Source organism: Camelus dromedarius, chromosome 12, assembly GCF_036321535.1.
Source record: "Camelus dromedarius isolate mCamDro1 chromosome 12, mCamDro1.pat, whole genome shotgun sequence".
NCBI lineage: Eukaryota > Metazoa > Chordata > Mammalia > Artiodactyla > Camelidae > Camelus > Camelus dromedarius.
Window position 1 is genome coordinate 17476868 of NC_087447.1, and position 19191 is coordinate 17496058.

The 19191-nt window shown below is 35.6% G+C and overlaps 1 protein-coding gene across 6 annotated transcripts in view; it reads right to left on the reverse strand.

Annotated features, from left to right (window-relative positions):
• Positions 1-19191, reverse strand: part of TTC17 (tetratricopeptide repeat domain 17) — a 102095-nt gene that overhangs the window by 77849 nt on the left and 5055 nt on the right. For 5 of the 6 annotated variants that reach the window (XM_011000601.3, XM_031459769.2, XM_064492429.1 and 2 more), the window contains exon 2: positions 4376-4465. In XM_011000601.3, the coding sequence (XP_010998903.2) occupies positions 4376-4465 (90 nt within the window). Of the gene's footprint in view, positions 1-4375; positions 4466-13770; positions 13793-19191 lie in introns of those variants that run through there. The other variant, XM_064492428.1, reaches the window with a different exon arrangement.

Sequence of the window (19191 nt, forward strand, 5' to 3'; positions counted from 1 at the left end):
GACTGCCCCAGGAGAACACTGCTAAGATTTATGTCAGAGAGTGTTTTGCCTATGTTTTCTTCTAGGGGGTGTATAGTGCCTTGTCTTATGTTTAAGTCTTTAAGCCATTTTGAGTTTATTTTTGTGCATGGTGTGAGGGAGTGCTGTAACTTCACTGATTTACATGGGGTTGTCTTCTATATTTTATAATATTTTTGTTTGATTTATCAGTTTATGACAAAGATCTGTTAAAATCACCTACTCTGATTATGGGTTTTTCATGTAATGCTGTCAGTTTTTGCTGTTTGGAAATTAATATACACACACTCATGAGACAAGTATGTAATATATCCTTCTGGTGGATTGTTAATATGGAGGCTCTCTCTTTATCTCTATTAATGATCTTAAATTCTTATTTTGTTTGAGGCAAGTTTACCATCCTTTACCACCCTAAAATCTAAAATTCTGAAAACCCTGTTTATTCTTAAGTTTTGTACCAACATTCATGTGGTGGCAAAACCTGATGGAAAGCCATTTTACAGTCTTTATCCTCTTTGTGTGAACACTCATACGTTTTGCTGGAGAAATATTAATGTATCCTATTATGGAGTTTGGGACCAGAACAAAAAAAAAGGAAAAAAGAAAAAAAAAAAAAGAAGAAAGGCTGTATTCTAACTACATATAGCCCCAGTGATTTCAGATGAAGGACTAAACGTGTATAAATACTGCCGTAATAGCTTTCTGGACTAAATAAGAAATCAAATCTGATAGTCTGAGTTTTAATCAGTGAGTTCAATCTGTTTGTATTTATTGTGATTTCTGACATATTTGGATTTATTTCAACCATATTATTTTGGGTTTTCTGTCCATTTTACTTTTTCTTTGCTGCTTTTTTCTCACTTCCTGCCTGCCATGTGTTTGATACACTTACTACATTCCCTCCCCTCTTTCCTGTATCTTCTGTATCTTCCCTTTATTTGTAGGTTTGGAAACTATAAATTGCATTTCAATTATTTTGGTTATTGCCCTTACTCTTTTTTTGTTAAGTTTTTCATCAGTGAATATTTCAGTATGTTTCTGAAAGACACTTAAAAAAAATTAAATCATAACTCTCGTATCACATGCAAAAAAAAAAGTAATTCCTTAATATCAAATATCCAGTCTGTGTTCAATTTCCCAACTGTTTCTTCCCTCTTTTTTTTAAAAACTACAGTTTGAACTAAAATCTAGTAAGATACACACACACATTGCAATTGGTTGATTGGTCTCTTAAGTCCCTTTTAATATACTGGTCACCCCTTTATTACCCTTTTTTTTTTAATCTTTGTACTTTATTTGTAAAAGAAGTTGGATCACTTGTCCTATAGTTTATTACTCTCCAGGATTTTGCTGACTACATCTCACAAGTTTAACATATTCCTCTGCCCTTTGTATTTCCTTTATATTGACAGCAGGATCCAGGAGTTCTTAACTTGTTCATGTCATGGGCTTCTTTGGCTGTCTAATGAAGCCAACAGACACCTTCTTAGAATAGTCTTTTGAGTACATAAAATACATAAAATGACAAAAGAAACCAATTACACTGAAAAGCAAATTATACTGTAGTTTGATTAGATTCATATTTCTTTTGGCAGGACTGCTTGAAAGGTGGCAATATTCTTAAAATTTTAACATGTTTGTCTATAAAATTTCCAACAAGATTTTAATTTATTCAGTTATTTTTGCCTTCTGAACATGACAAAAGAGTCTAATATGCTTTATCGAATCAATGAACATGCCCTGAACCCTTCTACAGACCGGTAATTTTACTTAGTTTTATCTTTTAAATACAGAAAGTAAATAATCAAATAAATTTAGCAACTTTTTCATCAATGTTTTTACTTGTCACTACATATCCTATTCACTTCCACTGGCTCTACTTCTTGCAGAAGTACATCTTCCTGTTTTTTTAAAGTAAGGGTCTGTGGTTAGTGCACTGTCTTTGTACATCAGAAAACTGCTTTGCTCTCACTTTTGAATGATGGTTTGAAAGATTATAAAATATTATATTTAAAAGAATATAAAATCCTCATCTTAGCATTTTGAATGTTTGCTGTTCCTTCATTGTCTTCTAGTATATAAGAAATCCATCTAGTTGTCATCTTTGTAGATAAATTGTATTATCTAGTCTCATGGCTTTAACTCTATGTCAATGAGTAACAAATTTATCTCTTTAGCTCAGACTTTTACCCAGGAGTGCACTCTAGAAGAACCAATTCCTTACTCAATGTCTCCACTAGATGCCTAATAGGTATCTCAAACTTAACATATCAAAGCCAAACTCCTCCCCAATTTATATCTCCTTCAGTCTGTTCCATCTCAGCTAATGTCAACTCTGTCCTTTCAGTTGCTCAGGTCAAAAACCTTGGAGTCATCCTTCACCCCTTCTCCATCTCTGTCTGTCTGTCTGTCTCTTTGGGACCACTCCATGACCATCTCCCATGTCTAGCAGTTTTATAGTTGCTTCCAGGTTCTATCCAGTTCCCAAGTCCAAAATCAGATCATACAACTTTAGTTTGGAGTTTCTACCCCAAAGTAATATTCTGCCCTGCAATGGTGTTCAGGAAATTAAAAACAATTACTGAACTACTGGATTTTTTTTTTTTTTTTTTTTTGTCATTAGGTTTTGTTTTGTCTTTCTCCTTTTTTTTTCCTTCCCCATGAGACTCTTTTCACAAACAGAATTGTCCATCCCAGTCTTCAAGTAGTAAGCTTGGTTCTCTGGCTTTATCTTGCATGAAATACTGTCCCCTTCACCCCACAAAGCTGAACCACCAAACACCAGAGCCTGCTCCTGCCCTTGGAGACCAGCAGGTTTGTAGTTTCAGCCACACTCCCAACTTAGTATTTCTGTTGCATTTCTGGAGATGTTTATGTTGTGTTTAGGACTAGCTATATTTTATTCTGATTTCTATTTTCTCTTTTATGTGTCATTGCTGTCTATATGAAGCAGAAGGGGTGTACTAAGTGTAAACTCATTACACTACCTTAGCCAAAAATTGGTGGAGTCAGTATTTTACTTTTGCACTTTCACTGACTTGGTAAATGGCATTTTCCCCCTGCCCATACTCTAACTTAAATCTCCTTTTCTTTACATTAAATAATACTGCCTTTTAAAAAGACAGATGACCATAAAAAAATATAATGTTGTCTATGTATCTGAAAATAAAAACCATTTTCTGTACCATTGCATCTTTCTGAACGCTGTATTTAAACAAAAACAGATCAAGCTTCTAACCCCTATAAATATATCTATTGTCTTTTTCCTAGTATTCGTAATATTTCCAAATTTATAAGTGGTAAAACTGGTAGGAATAAGGTGAGATACTATTTAAAAATGGTGACGTGCTCAAGTTTTATAAGTATTCCAAAAGTGCTACTACCTACACACAGCTGGTTAATATGTGCTAAAAGCTCCTTCTTAATTTACAGAAATTTAAAAGATATCTAATTATAACTATTGCTCTTGAAAGATGTACCAGGTTAAATCTATGTAAGTGAAATTTGGAATTTTTACATAACTAGAAAATGAGTGGCTACCTGGTTTAACAGGTATGCCAACTTTTAAGCCAAGAGATACGGCACTTGCCTCTGGTTCTGCCATAACTTACTTTGTGAAATCAGGCAATTCACTGTCTTTAGGTCTAATTGTTTCCTTGCCTCTAAAATGAGGATGATATTTATGATTCCTTCTAGCTCTGGAAGACTCTGACTTTATTCTTACTATTCCTAATAATTTTTAAATCTAACTTTGCAAATTGGGTTATTTCTACAACTTAACATTTCCTTAAAATTTGGATTCAATTTACATTGTAACTTTTAAGCAGAGGTTTTATGAGAGAAAAAAGCCTATTTTCAAATAGTTAATGTTTGCTACTAAGCAAAGTCAGTTTATGGAAATCAGTGACAGAAAAAGGTTAGAGTTTATTAGCACTAATAAATATCAAGTTTTCAAGGTGCAAAGTGATGGTTTTCATCTCAATCATAAAAATATAAAATGCCAAGACCACAGTTTTTACTACCTGTGAATTAACAAAATTATATTTTTATAAGGTATTCAAACCATTCTTCCTTTTGATATTTTACCCAAATTCTCCTTCCAAGAATATCCTCAGAGATTATTCCTCTTCTTGATAGAAAAATTTATACATGGCAACTTTGTTGAAGGATATGAGTCAAAAACCAGGCATAAAACCCAGGATTGGGTAGTCTGTTTCTCTTTCTATTATTCAAATGGCATTCTAATTAGATTTTTTTTTTAAAAGACATGATCTAAAAGTAGCATATTTCTTTGAACACAATAAATCCTGTGAAAGCAACAAGTTTCAGCTGTGTATCAAATGTCCAGTTCCCTCACCTCCAATTCTTTGAGGTAGTTAACTGTTGTTTCTTGTCTCATTAATATGACTAAGTCATGGGGATGCTTCAAGTTCATTGGTGAATCCACCTGCAAGCAAGCAAACAATGAATAAACGAAGCTCAGATATCACTAACATTTGTTTGGATTAATAAAAGTTCCTTTCATATGCCTTAAATTATTGTTCAATCACCATTATAATCAGTGTTAGGTGCTCGGTAAAGCTCAAGAGGGATTTCAAAACTGATCACATGTAAATTTCAGCAAAGGAAATGACAGGTTCAATGGCTGTCTCTTGAACTCCACTTGAAAGAACAAGCTTTTGAAATGAGTATTTGTACTTGACTGGTCATATAAAGAATATTCAAGAAGAGAAGTATTTGGAAATAAATAATAAATTTCTTAAAAGCTATTTTATACCTGTATTAAAAAAACAAGGATTGCCTTATCTTGATCTTGATAGCACATTCTATATCTGAACAGGTTCAGAGACAATAAAAGGAAAATATGAAAAGCATCTCTTTTTGAAGGCTATTTATAGAAGACGTAAATCAGAGATAATGTACAATAACTTTGAGTCTTATAATTTACAATTCATGCTTCTGAACTGTAATCACTAAATAAGTGATTCTGTTGTTGAAGATGCAGGGAAAATGAACTTTCATATGCTGGTAGCAGTCTTATTTGGAGGATCATTTGACAACATATATCAAAATTTGACCTAGCAATATAAACTCTAGGAAACTATCCTATAGGCATTCTTAAACAAGCAGGCAAAATGATATAGAAGGATGCTCACCATATCACCTTTAGCTGCAAAAAACAAAAGAACAACAAACCTAAGTCCATCAGTGGGAAAACAGGGAAATCCAGTGGCCAATGCAATGTGATACAGAAGAACTAGGTCTACTGTCATGGAAAGATGTTCACAACGTATTAACTAAAAGTAATAAAGAATAATAAGTATGCTATTTTTTTTTGTTTAATCATTACATGTATATATTTTTATAGATATAGATGTATACATGTCTGTATATGCACAAAACTAAGTTGGTCCTCAGTGATTTCTTTTGGGAAGTGGGATTAAGAGGAGAGGTACCTTCATATCTTTTACTTTCTACATTTGTGTATTTTTAAGTTGTCCATAATGTGCACATGATACATTTATAATAAGGAAAAAACAGCACACATACACACATGGTTTTTGAATTTCAAAAAAATCTAAGGCAGTGGCTTTGATATCTAAGAGATGAAATGAAATTCCTGCTGTCCCATAGCGTTAGACTGTCAAATTATATACCAGCTCTTCAGGAAGTTCCACTCTGAGAAGAAACTATCTTTCTGTAATCTCTGAGAATCTGACATCAGCTCAATTAATTTTAAAGCTAGCTTTTTAAGTACAGAAGATAGCCTTGCTTAGACTTTGGTCAATGCAAGCCTTAAAAAAACTGTTTTAAAAAGAAAAAATAACATGAAATAAGTTCAATGGTTGCTTTAATAATACACACAGTAACAACTGGGTGATGTTAGGTGACCACATATAAAATTCATCTGCCTTTGCTCATTCCACCATCTTAGAGACGTCAAAGGAAAAAGAGATGCTGGTCCTGAGTAACTTCCACTCTTACGTTCATTGCAATCGTCTGAACTACATAATTATCATTATGTAGTTACGGATAATTGTCATTGCCCAAGGTCTCACTTTTATGACAAAATCCTTCCACTGCTTCCCCTAGCCTTCCTACTATATTGGAATTTATGTTAAAACTGGACTTTGAATTTAAAAGGCACTAAAAACATAACAGCAAGGGCTATACTTGACCACCTGAGCTGTAAATCTCTATCAAATAATCAAGCCTAGCAAAGGCCTGTAAGCAAAACGCTACGTGCATCTCAATACAGGGAAGAAATTTTTGCTTCTCTTTTCATTTTATTTGAACATATTCCCAACAGTCATATGCGGGTAGGGTAGGGAAAGCTACTATAATGTCTTGAATATGGACTGATCTAACTCCAAAGTCCATCAATCTTTTTCACAACAATATGATATATTATTTGTCATATATTACAGCACACCAAAATTTGTACAGGAGAAAATTTAAAAGCTATAGCCAGTAGCCAGAGTGCGAAAAAGCTAGGAGGCCAAATAAAGTCTGGTACTTTGCAACTCTGTCCAGACCTCAAGAGGAAGTGATTTAATACATGACTATATTTAAATGAGGTTTTTAGAAAAAATTGGGGAGGGGGAAAGAATAGGAGTATGACGTTCCCACTCTAAAATACCCTACCAGTCTGATTACCTGACATCTGGAGAACTGCAAAAGGAAGGAATGAAAGAATAAGACAATGAAGAGTTACATTAGAGAAATATTTAAAGTATACTCTTAGTTTTAGATTAAAAAGATACTGGATAACCAGGGCTCTGTCATATTTCAATAGCATGGGTTTGACCAATATCTAGTTGTGAGGAAGTACTTTTCATTTCTTTGAAGCATTTAGTTCAAAAAGATAAAGTAGCTAGAGAAGGTATGAATTAGCATAAGGAAGGAAGGGAGTCCACTGACAGCTTGACAGCTGTGTTTCTCTTTTCAACGTGGCAGCAAATGGCTTGGATCTCTGCCAGATGAGGGTTGGTTGCAGATTTATAGCCTGACACACATTTTTACTGAGGTACTTTCAAGTTCTTAGATTTTACGCTAATTATCTTTGGCAAATGCCAGTCCACTTGAACTTCTCTCGAATACCTCTCCTCCTTAGAATATTATGAAAGAGGGTATGTTTGACCACTTTATAAATATTACAATATCCATTCAACCAATAAAAGTTTATTATTACTCTATGAACTAGGCCCACTAGGAGTCAGTATTTGGAGCCTACATACTCCTATTTTATATACAACGTGAAAAAGAATGTTTTTCCTTCAAAATCTTTAGCATTTAGAAGAGTCCGCTATAAACTGAAGAGCAGAGTGACAGAAATTACAGAGTGATGGGTTAAAAATGATGTAATGTGTACATAAGATCTCAAAGCACTTTACGGCTTTTTAACAAAGAACAAACCACCTTACAAACTTCCAAAGAAGAGGAAAAAAAGTGGAATTATTTTCAATTTGCTGTACTTAAGAAGGTCAGGAAGTATGAAATATATTTTAGAGTAAAATTTAAACTACAGAGAAAAACTGACAATGTATTTGGAAATCAGCTATATGGAATTCTACTATCCAAAATGATTCATTCCCTTAAGAGTTCCAGGTAAAGACAGTTCCACTGTTACCATAGCAATTTATTTTAATAAAGAAAATGACAAACCATGTAAGACAATTCAATTTTATTTTCCTTTTAATACATTATATAAATGCATGTGTCCAATTATATATAACAGCTGTAAATATCTTACTTATATCAAGTTCATTTTCATATATTTCATTTGCTGCCATCTCAACCAAGATATTAATTTCTACATCCCTAATCTGGAGCCCTGACCCTGTGAATTCAGTAAATTCACATGGTAATGGATGGAAATGTCACTATGTAAGGGTAACGACTTCACTGCTTAAGTTAGATAAAGGGTGAACGCTTTAAACTTAAAATAATCAATCTAAGGATATAAATAAACATTTTTGAGTTCTACAAAATCAAGTCTGAGGCAATCACTTTCTACTGGTCCTTTATGATAGGAAATTGAACATTTCTATTGTAACATTAGTTCCATCGCTCATATACACTTATTCTTCATATATGCTGAACATTTTTATCTGTTTTTTAAAAAATGGTATTCATATGAGTACATGAAAGCAACATTAATGGGGAACTTACTGTTTTCCCACCAGCAGTTTGAAACTGACTAATGAAACCTTATATTACGCTATATTCATTAAAAAAGGATTCCCCTTAGGTTAGAAACTTAGGGATGGAATATTTAAATCTTTTATTCATAATTTTAGATTATTTAAATATTGAGATGATATGATGGAAAACATAAAGATCTTCAAAGCAACTAAGATTTCACCTCTACCTTAAATGATCCCACTTAGTATTTATGGTTTTTCCTGTCCAGTACCTGCAATCTCCTTCTTGTGGCAAAAAAACCTGTCTTGGTTGGCTGGAAGCATCCTTCCCCACATAGGAAGCCTGATCAGTGTATTCTTTTCCCTTGGTATCTTATTTCTGAGAAGGGACACTAATCAAGTAGTCAGCTGGTACTAAAGAGTCTCTAATTCAGAACTTTTCTTTGAGCTATTGGGGACTAGCTACCTTGTATCCACAGGGGGCCTGAAAATAAGGTTAAAGCAGCAGACAAATGAAGACAGAGAAAAACCTATCCTGGTTATACTGTTTGAATCCTGGATCAAATTCTATCTGTGGCACTTAGAATTTGTCCAAACATTCCAATGAAAATTTTCAAAATTGGAAGTTTTGATGCTATTACTAAACCTCTGCCTAATTTTCTTGAGGCCCTCTGTCTATGATATCTTCTTATCCTTGTGGCTCTTTTATGAGCCTCTGTGCCCTTGCACATGTTAATTCCTTTACTTGGAAAGCATTTCTCTTATGCTTTTGATGAATGCCAAACGACTTGGCTCAAATGACATTGCCTTTGTGAAACCATCCTTCTCTTGAGCTCCCATAGTATTTTACACATATTTCTGTAATAGAATTTATTACATTGTTTAACATTTGTATGGTTGTCTCTTCAAATAAATTTTTTTAAAATTCTTCTACCCTCAGTACTTAACATGTTTTTAGGTATTTAATAAATTGTTAATTATTTGGTGAAGGTGTTTGATATCACATTTGTTAGATTTTCCATGTCCTAAGGCATTATCATTCACTGATGACAATCTATAAACTGAGGACACCCAACCTAATGACTTCTAAGAGTTCCTTGTAATTTCCAAATCTTACCTCTATAAAAGATTTAACACTGTCATAGAAGTATCACTTTTAACCAGCCTAACCTATCCACTGAAGTAACCTGATATTCAAATGAATGAAATTACCATTCTTTCAATTTGCCCATATAAACTTGTATTTGCCCTAGGCAGGGACTATTTCCAAAGCTGCAGTTAAAAGCTTCTTTTAAACCATCAACTTGTCAAATTAAACCAAGGCTCCAATTAGCAGTGGCTATTTATTTCTGAGTAGTTAAGTTGTTCATCATATCACAGGCTAAGTTAGCCCTCTCTGTCCTTATGCTCATTAATTCTAACAAAGCTCAACTTTAAAAAAATCTTCTTTAAATCTGTAGATTGCCTTGGGCAGTGTGACCACTTTAACAATACTGATTCTTCCAATCCAAGAGCATGGGATATCTTTCCATTTTTTAAAGTCTTCTTTAATTTCCTTCATCAATGGTTTATAGTTTTCTGTGTATAATTCTTCCACCTCCTTGGTTAGATTTATTCCCAGGTATTTTATTACTTTGGGTGCTATTTTAAAGGGGATTGTTTCTTTACTTCCTTTTTCTGTTGATTCATCATTAGTGTAAAGAAATGCAACTGATTTTTGAACGTTAATTTTGTAACCTGCTACCTTGCTGAATTCTTCAATCAGCTCTAGCAGTTTTTGTGTGGACCTTTTAGGGTTTTCTATATATAGTAACATGTTGTCAGCATATAGTGACACTTTTACCTCTTGTTTTCTAATTTGGATCCCTTTTATTTCTCTCTCTTGCCTGATTGCTGTGGCTAGGACTTCCAGGACTATGTTGAATAGGAGTGGTGATAGTGGGCATCCTTGTCTTGTCCCAGATTTTAGTGGGAAGCTTTTGAGTTTTTCACTGTTGAGTACTATGCTGGCTGTAGGTTTGTCATATACAGCTTTTATTAAGTTTAGATATGTTCCCTCTATACCCACTTTGGCGAGAGTTTTTATCATAAATGCATGTTGAATTTTATCAAATGCTTTTTCTGCATCGATTGAGATGATCATGTGGTTTTTGTCCTTTCTCTTGTATGACTGAAAAATTGTGCTGAACACTGGAATTTGACACAACATTGTAAAATGATTATAAATCAATAAAAAATGTTATTAAAAATCTTCTTTTCTGATTTACATGCTAAATATATGTTACAGTAAAAACAAACACATTACAGACAATATAAAGAAAATTAAAATTACTTGAAATCTGCCCCTCAAAGATAGCTGGTGTCAAATATATACATCATGTCAGGATAAATTATTTACACATACATACATTTATAGCTATGTAGATAAATATTTTTACAAATATCACATAATAAATCTACTATGTTGTATCCTTCCCTTCTCCATTCTTCTCTAAATTTTATCAGACCTCTTTCCCAGAAAATACAAATTACATTATGACATTTAGTCGTTAATATTATATTAAAGCTACTTACCCAGGATTCTACTAAAATTTGGGCTTTCAGTTACACTCTTTTTTTTAACAACATTGTGGTGAATAGCCTTACATTTAATTTTTTTAGATAGCTGTCTATTTAATTCCTTCCTGGAATGAGAATTATTAGGTTAGAAGGACTGCGCTTTTAAATTTATATTTTTTACTAGCTTTTCTCCAGAATAGTTGAATCCACTGAAATTCATAATAGTCACTGAGTTACTGTATACTCTTGGCATGAATACTTTTAATCTCTTTATTGGTCGTATATATTTCTTCTTTTGTGTACTTAACAAAAAAATCTTTCTCACCACTTCTTTTTAAACCCATCTGACAGTTTATCCATCATATTTTATGAACGGTGGTTTCTAGTTGGTGGGACTCTAGATGATTATTCTCTTCTAGTTTGTGTTTTCTGACTTTTTCTACAGTGAACATGTATACTTAAATTTATTAAGTGTTTCTGTGTTTTAAAGTGCTATGGACAGGTCATCTTGTTAAAATGAAACTTTAGAGTGCTATGCAATATGTTTTACTGTATTAAAAAAAAGCTGTAATAAGTACAAGCTCAGGTCTGAGGGATAATCTTGTAGCTTTTCCTTATATAGAGAGAAAAAAAACCATCTCACAGATGTGGGATCAGGCAAAAAGGCAACATCTATTGTATTTTCCTGTTCCTTTCTCCCCTCAGATTTTTACCCTTATTTCAAATCTAGTTCACTGCCATTTTTAAACAATTGTTTAAGGAGCCCTCACCTTTGTGACCCCTGTCAGGCTAACGGTAAGCAAGATGAATTTTAGACGGATGGACTGAGAGGCAGAAAAGTCTGCTGCCTGACTTTGCATGCAACTGTCTCTTCAGGATTCAAGTCTAACCATCATGGACTTGTACCTTCTTCTAGGTCTAGAGAAGTGTAATTACATGAAACACTAGTTCAGCCCTGGCTCTTAAGAGGGACTTACACAGGTTCCTGGCTATAATAATTGTCAAAACTTTAATTAACGTAACATAAACAGATCTTTTACTAGAAAACATTTAATTGCATGAGATTAGTAAAACACTACTGTAATGAACTGGCAAGATTTGGAAATATTTTTGCTGAAGATGACTTTTTTGCTCTTAGAGTACTTGTATAGTATTTTAGTAAGAAATTAATTTTACAGAATATCAAGTCATCAAACTAAAATTAAATTTTAAATAAACAAAAATAATGATTCCTGACTATCACATGGATTTTTATGGCCTTATATCCCTATTTTCTACAGTTTTAAATCTCAATTAGATTTTACTTTTTCATTTTCAGTTCTTGGAAGACAGAGTTGTAAATAATTAAACTCACAGAAAATAATCTAGGTATTTGAAGTATAAAATATATAGCTATAATCTAGATTTGAATGTACAGTGTTGTAGCCAATTTTATTAAAACATTCTTGTCAAATAATCACCATTTTCCTAACTGATAAGCAAGTAAGTAGCCATTTTCAATATGAACAACTAATGAACAACGTCTTATAAAACTGTTATCAGTCTACATTTTCTGATTTAGTGCTACCAGGGAATATATAAATAACATAACAAATAAAGTAGACAGCTTACAACTTTACAAGGGAAGAATGAAACACTGGATCAAGACACGAGAGTCAAGGATATTTCTCATTTGTATACTTATGACATTCTTGTAAACACACAAAGAAACAATTAGCTGTACAGTTAGAGTGGATTTATACATAACCCAGAAGTGATTCTCATTCCAGCAGCAAATAATGAACAAAGCATAATGACCCAACAAAGATGTCCACGTCCTAATCCCCAGAACATGTGAATATGTCAGGTTACATGGCAAAAGGGAACTGAGGTAGCTGATAGAGTTAAGGTTGCTCATCAGATTAAATACAGTGGCTCACCTGGATTATACAGTGGGACTAATGTAATCACAGGGTCCTTAAAAGTGGAATATAGAGGTCAGAGAGAGAGATGTGACTAAGAAGAATGGTCAGAGATGCAATGTTGCTGTTTTTGAAGCTGCAAAGAAAGGGGGCCAGAAGCCAAGGACTGTGGCAGGTTTCTAAGAAACTGGAAAAAGCAAAGAAATGAACTCTGCTCTAGATCCTCCAGAAGGATTGGCAGTGCTGCTGTCCCTTTGATTTTAGCCCAATGACATATGCACTGGACTTCTAACCTACAGAACTGTCAGAAAATAAATTCGTGCTATTTTAAGCCACTAAATTTGTGGTAACTTTTTATGGCAGCAATTAAAAAAAAATAAAAGCACCCACTAAGTGCCAGACACACTGCTAGGCATTACGGTGATGGAAAAAACATGTTTGAGCTCCAACAGTCTTAGAGAGGTGCTATGGACTGAATTGTGTCACCCTCAAAAATTCGTATGCTGAAGCCCTAAACCCCAATGTGATGGTAACTGGAGGCTGGGCCTTTGGGAGGTAATTTGACTTAGATGAGATCACGAGGTTGGGGCCCTCATGATGGGATTTTTGGTGCTCTTACAACAGGAGATACCAGAAAGCTTGCTTTCTCTTTTTCTCTGCCATGTGAGGGCACAGCGAGATGCAGCTGTCTGCGATTCAGAAAGAGAGTCCTCAGTAAAACCCGACCATGCTGGCACTCTGATCTTGGACTTCCAGCCTCCAGAACTGTGCGAGAATAAACCGTGGTTAAGTCACCAGCTTATGGCATTTTGTTATGGCAACCCACGCTCAGACAGATTTGTCAATCAAATACTGGAGACGGAACACTAAAATCAGTGCCAGAAATTAAACCTTAGTAACTTTATCATTTTTCAGGTGATGACAAACTCAACAGCCAGGAAATAACTCTGCCATTTCGTGCTGGAAATTTCTGCTCTGAAAGAGACAACTGCATAAAGTTCAGCATGGTAACTCATCAAAACATTAGTAGTATCAACTGTGGGGAAAGAAAATCAGCTCGACTAATTTCTTTTATTGCAGTCCCAACAAGTGTGAAATAAGCATTAATGACAAAGGTTTAATTTTTCTATAAAGATAATAAAACCTACCCAAAGTTTCCTCTTTGTTCATACTTCTCCTGTTGGCCACCAACACTGTGTACCTAAGGGCAATGGGTGGAACAGAGATCTTCAACTAAAACTGGGTTATGAAACACTGTTGGGCATTTACAAACATTCCCAATGGGAGTCCTTTAGAAGGACATTTGGCAAACCTAAGAAAATTAAATACAGTGCCTTTTTAGAGCCAGAAAATTCCATTTCAAAGAATTCATCTTACAGATATACTCAATATACTCACAGAAGCATGCAAAGACATATGTACGAGCATGTTCACTCTCTGCAATAATGTTTATGATAGTAAAAACCTGGAAACAATCTAAATGTCAGTCGTCTAAAGTCTGTAAGTTATAGAACATCCATTACAACTCAATACTATGCAGTCTTAAGGGAGAAGAGGGTAGCTTTTTATTTCTGATACAGACAGATGTCTAAGTCTTATTAAGTGAATAAAAGCTAGTCATGAGACAAAATGTTTCCAGCTGTGCATTAAAAAAACAACAACAAGCTATGTATTTGCAAATGCAAAGAAACTTTTGGGAAGAAAACACAAATAATCCTGATTGTTTCCAGGAAGATGGACTGTGGTAGTTATGAAACTTTCACTTTTCATTTTATAACATACTAAATAGCTTGAAAAAATTTTTTCAACAAATATATTTAATAGTCTTTAATTCAATTATAAAATTGAAAAAAATTTTAGGGAAAAATTTTAATTTTGATGAGTTTGTTTTGCAAATAAAACTACTGAAATATTTTCTTCATGTTAGTAGCGATGTTTATTTAGCACTATAGAAAAGAGAACAAGGTTTAGAATCAGGTCTGAGCTTGAGTTCACACTCTGCCACTTCCTACCTGCATGGCTTTGGGTAAGGAGTTTAACTACATTCAGCCTAAATTTCTTATTTAATAGACAGAAGATCAAATACCCACATCTTACTGAGTCTGTGTGATGATAAAATGAGATCATGAACATAAAACACTTGGTAAAGTGTTCAGTGAAATACAGACATTAAATTGTTTTTATTACAGTAAAAGTTACCTATCGATATCCTCAATTAGAGTCACTTCCACGTATGACCGTCTAAAAAGCAAACTCTACGAAGACAGGGACTACAGAGTTCTCACAGCTGTATTCCAAGTACCTAACACAGGAAGTATGTGTTGAATGAGTGAGCTAAGCGTGCCAAGTGTGTAATGGGCATACAAAAAGCACTCAGCAAATACTTGCTCTAATGAAAATGTTCCTGACGCCATTTGACCACTTTTGGCATGTACTACTCTCTTGAGTTCTACCAAAGATTAGTTACCCATCTCAACTCCCCACCAAGCAATTACACTGAAGGTGGAAAGGACTGACCTTGGGGAAGGGGGGTCTTGCCAGTCACCTGATTTTAGCTAAAATAACGAAGTGCCTCAGGAAGAAAGTGAAGACTGAAAATGTTAGTAAAAAACACATAAATGAGTTCTTTTCAAAAGTTAGACTCATGAAGTAATGACTACTGACTAAATAAACATGGGAAGCACAGTATGATTGGTCCAGTGTGAATTCCTAACAGTATGTTTTGAAAGCAAAACATAAAAGTGACTTACCTAAATTTCAATCAATATAAATAATGCCACAACCTCAAATACAAGTGCTCTGAGCCTATCATAAAAGGTATGTTGGAGAGGTAACATATCCAAATAGCCAACAGGAAAGTAGATTATCTGAGGCACCATTTTACAACTCTGGTTTAGAGATACCATGAAGTCTTCGGTTGTCTAGACCTTTTATTAGTAATGGGGAGAATGAATGAATTAGCTTGCCCCCTTTAAAGTAAATGCACCTCCCTCCTCCAGACTATTAAAATGATGGTGGCCTTTCAGTGTGCTGATATGATATGCAAGAGCTATTACAGGAGTAAATATTGCCTGCACACACAGACATGTATACACTCTTTCTCTCACTTATTCAATAATTCCTGGGTGTACATTGTGTGTCAGCCACTATTTGATGGCACTAGGGTTACTTCACTGAATAAAATAAAGTTGTTGCCTTCATAGAGCTTTTGTTCTCATTAAAAAAAAAACAGACAATACAGTATATATTACAATATAGTGTCAATAATAAATGCTATGAAGAAAAATAGAGTAAGAAGACAGAGTGATGGAAAGAGATGCTGATTTATTAGACAGCTTGGTCACAAAATGAGTGACATGAGAACACGAAACCTGACAGAAGAGAAGGGATGAGCCATGATGCTGTCTGCAGAGAAGTATTTCAGGCAGAGGAAGGAGCAAGAGCAAAGGTCTTGGTGAACCAAGAACAAACGAACTTGGTGCTTTGAAAATCACTCTGAAGGCCAGAATGGCTGAAACACAGCACACAAGAAGGAAAGTAGTATCTAGGGCAGAGAGGTGGCCAGGGACCAGGTCCCAGATCTTGCACAGCCTTACAGGCCATGGTGAAAACTAGGTTTTATTCTTTAAATGTGATGGGAAACCACTGAAGGTTTTCTGATACTTTTTGCTTCCCTTCCCCTACAACCCCTAAAGGAGTGACATGACCAAAACTTTTGTTTTTTAAAAGATCACTTTGGCTGTTTTCAGGAGAACAGACTCTATGGGGCAAATGCAGAAGCAAGGAGACCAATTAGGGGGCCACTGCACAGGTCCAGGAGAGAGCTGAAGACTGTCTGGACTAGGGCTGTAAAGCTAGAGGTGGGAAGCCATGGCAGGACTCAGGATACACTCTGGAAGTTAAGCTGACAGGCTGCTGATAGACTGGGTATGAGACGAGAGAGAATGAAGAGTCAAGGAAGATACATATGGAAGATGCGGGGCCTGCACACTCTGGTAACAGCTGTGGTGGGAAATCAAGAGTTCAGTTGAGGACATGATGTATTCGTGGTGTCTATTAGACACACCAGCTAAGTGGAGGTGTTGAGTAGGCAGTTGCAGTTGGATGTATGCATTTGGAGTTCAGGGAGAGACTGCAAATAGGATTTGGGGAGTGCAGATTTATATGATATTTTATGCCATGAGACTGCATAAGATCATTTGGTGTCCACATGTACAGAGGGAAGAAAAGGAGCACACTAATATTTAAGACTCACAAAGGAAAAAGGAATTCAGCAGAAGAGAATGAGAGGTTGTAGCCAGGGATTTAGAAGGAAAATCAGGAGTGTATGTTCTGGAAGCCATGTAAGAAAACAGGTCAATAAGGCATGAAGACAAATGACAGGTTGCTAAGAGGTTAAGTAAGATGACAGAGAGTCGAGCATCAAATCTGGCAATAAGGAAGGCTCTGCGTACCGTGACAAAAGCTGTAGGGATGAAGGACTGACTGGAATGGGTTTAAGAGAGACCAGTATGGAGAGGGAGGAGAGGTGTCCAGCTATAAAGAGCCACACAGCAGAGGATCCCCCTCGTTCTGCCGGCGTGGAGCACAGCTGAGATGCAGGTACGGTACTGCTCACACCCGGCTCCCTACATTTCCAAAGGCAAAGCTGTTCTAATTTTTGACCTGACCTGCTGGCAAGCCCTCTTACTCCTCGCTGTCAGAGTGCCTTCTGTTCACTTCCACCAGAGCTGCTTCCAAACTGCAACAACTGCCGAACCCCACAGCTGATCCTAATCCCTGCCCAGCAGTGCAGCTGCCAGGGCCCATCTGCCTTGCCTCAGCCCCTTCTGAGCCTCTTTTCTGCTCTTCTTGTTTATCATTTCCTTGTCTCTTCTCCGTACTTTTTATGTCTGATCAATGGCCGACCTTTTAGATACTTATCAGAGACAAAGAGGATGACCTCCCTTGCATACACGATCTGATCACAAGAGAAAGGCAAGAGTCATCTCTGAAATGATGGCTCTTCTCACCTGTGTACAGCACTGTTTCTGAAGGCCTCAGGGCTGATTCACTGATGGGTTCCTCGGAGATTTACAGATCTGCAGAAAGTTCTGAGGCTTCCTTTAGGCTAGTCCCCAGATGACTACCAGGTTGGTGAGTACTTTAAGGCTTCATTTAGACAACAGTAAATTCCTAAATGGTAGGACCCACTTTTCACACTTCCTTATATCATCCATTCAACAGATACTATTGTAGCCTATGTGATTCAGCAGTGGGAGAGACGCTGCAGTCGCAGAGAAGATGGATACAGCTCCCTCCTTGGAACACACAGCAGTCTAGTAGGGTGTTTTCATAAGTAAACAGACACAACATGGTATGGCAAATGCTTTCGTAAGGGAATAGAAGATGCTCTGAAAGCACAATGAAAGAACAGTTTATTCTAATTTGCATACCATAGAAACTTCCCTGAGAAAGTGATGTTTAACTTAAGAGTATGAGTTGGCCTGACTGGGATGTTTTGGCAGAACATGTAAAAAGGCCCAGAAGCAAAAGAGAACAGAGTATATTTGGGGACACTAACAGAAGTGAAATATGGCTCAGTGTGTATGTGTGTATATTCTGAGGTGAGGGTGGGACACTCAAGATGAGCAGACAGGCTAAAGAGAAGGAAGGGCCAGACCACAAGACATGTTAACACATTCGGACCATAACCTGCGATATGTACCAATCTATTAAGGGTAGTTTTCCCTGGGGAGTAAGAATGAGTAGAGGTTAAGAGGACTTCACTTTATTACTTTAAATACTCCCATAACGTTAGACATTTATTTTTACAATGCTACGCATTACTTTTGTAATTCAAAATTTTAATTCAAAAAAAGGCGGTTTTAAAAGATTAATTGCACTGTGGAATAAATGGATTGGAAGTAGGACAAGACAGAAGCAGGAAGTTAGAAAGCTACGGCAATTAATTAGGTGGCCAGAATTAGAGTAATGGTAGTGACTACAGGAAGAAGATAAAATTAGAAAGTAAAACTGAAAGATGTCAGTAAGGGAGAGGGAGAAATTAAAACAGATAACTAGATTTCTGATTTGGGCAAATGGATGAATGATGAACGGTGGTGTCTTTCATTAAGTTTGTGAAAACAGGGCATGATGGGGTAAAATTTAGTTTAAAGATATGATCATATTAAGCTTGAAGTACCTAGAAGATATTCACGTGGAGTTAAAAGTTAACAAAGACGTCTTGAATCTATAACTCTGAAGAAAAAAAATCTGAGTTGTATTAAGAAATGTAGATATTTCCAGCATATATATGGTAACTTAAGTCTTAGGAAAGGATGAAATTGCCCAGGTCTATGTTGAGGGTAAAAAGAGAAGGCTGCACCAAGAGCTGGAGTAAGAGCAAGGTCTAAAACTAACTTTCTCAGAAGGATCTGTGACCCATCTACACCATAATCTTCTGAGGAGTTTGATAAAAATGGAGAAATATTGGCTCTGCCACCAACCTACTGTATCAGACACTGAGTGTCCTGGCAATCTGCATTTAAGCAGGCATTCCAGATAATTTTTGTGCCAAGTAAACTTTT